General features: G+C 37.6%; 1 protein-coding gene across 1 annotated transcript in view; it reads right to left on the reverse strand.

The window, feature by feature from the left end:
• The window catches only part of LOC107104042 (gamma-aminobutyric acid type B receptor subunit 1-like), a 55,037-nt gene that overhangs the window by 7,175 nt on the left and 46,672 nt on the right, over positions 1-1,190 (reverse strand). The window contains exon 16 of the mRNA XM_015403949.1: positions 292-463. Within this exon, the coding sequence (XP_015259435.1) occupies positions 292-463 (172 nt within the window). The remainder of the gene's footprint in view (positions 1-291; positions 464-1,190) is intronic.

A 1,190-nucleotide genomic window follows, 5' to 3' on the forward strand; every position in this document is an offset into this window, starting at 1 on the left:
TGATGAAAACATTATTTTACTGATTAACGCTAAATTCATTAAATCACTGTGACCCTAACCTCTGCAGGGAAGCTCAACCACAGGCGGCTGAAGCCGCTTAGCGACAGTGAAGCTATGCTAACTCTCCCCTCTGATGGCGTCTTTCAATCGGTTTAAATGTCTTCCTGCAGACTTGGCTAGAAAGGTAAGGACAGACTGACCCATGGAAGAACTATCAGACCTTAGTTCTGTAAAAAGGACCTTATTGCAGCTTTACTGCTGCAGCAGAGACCGTATTCTGCTGGGACTTACAGCCACGTTGTAAATGGCCATCCCCACGGCTCGATGGTCGTTGATCTTCTCTGTGGAGACAGACTTGGTCTCATAGGCCAGGAAAATGCCCAGCAGCAGCAGCAGACCCTTATAGCCGTAAACCACGCCTGCAGGGAGAGGAGCAGCGTTCAGAGCAGGAAGTGGATTCAGTCTACATGTTTACCTTTAAACATTAGGAAACGGGGATAGATGCATAAATACATTTATTTTAATATTAGTTGAACATTTAACCATTAAAATATGTCTGCATCAGAACAGTCAGTTTTTTCCTGATGGTCTCGGTGGCGTCGAGGTGAGCTTAACCGTTTCACCTGAACATCATGGACCATTAGCTGCTCCTGCAGAGACTGCAGACTTAATTTATTAAAACTGAGTTTTAATCAATGGAAAGTGGAAGCGAAGGTGAACTGATGTCTGATGCTGCTGAAGATATTTTCACTTTTATAGAAACTCTGTGTAGCTTTGATCTTTTAAGGATTATCAGCTTTATTACATTTAGAAAGATGTTCCATCTACCATGTTAGACAACAATAAACACAGATGCTAATAGTGAGAAAATAACATCATTATGTCCAAAACATCCAAATTATTTTTAGAAATGATTCCTAAACAGACAGTAATTCATTAATTTGATGAAAATGATTAAACAATCTATTTTACTTCACTGTTATTTATAAAGTTACGTTACATTTAGTTCGTTCAGACAGATTTAGTCGATTCTTTATGTCTAATTAATCTCAAAGATGCTAACAGGAGAAATGCGAAAAGAGAAAAACAAATTTTCCTTAATAAACAGTGAATAAAATGTGTTCTTTAAAAAATATTCATTTTACTAATTAATTATGTTAAAGAAAATGATCTGAATCATCTAAGCCTTC

Source organism: Cyprinodon variegatus, unplaced genomic scaffold, assembly GCF_000732505.1.
Source record: "Cyprinodon variegatus isolate N-32 unplaced genomic scaffold, C_variegatus-1.0 Scaffold1598, whole genome shotgun sequence".
Classification (NCBI taxonomy): domain Eukaryota; kingdom Metazoa; phylum Chordata; class Actinopteri; order Cyprinodontiformes; family Cyprinodontidae; genus Cyprinodon; species Cyprinodon variegatus.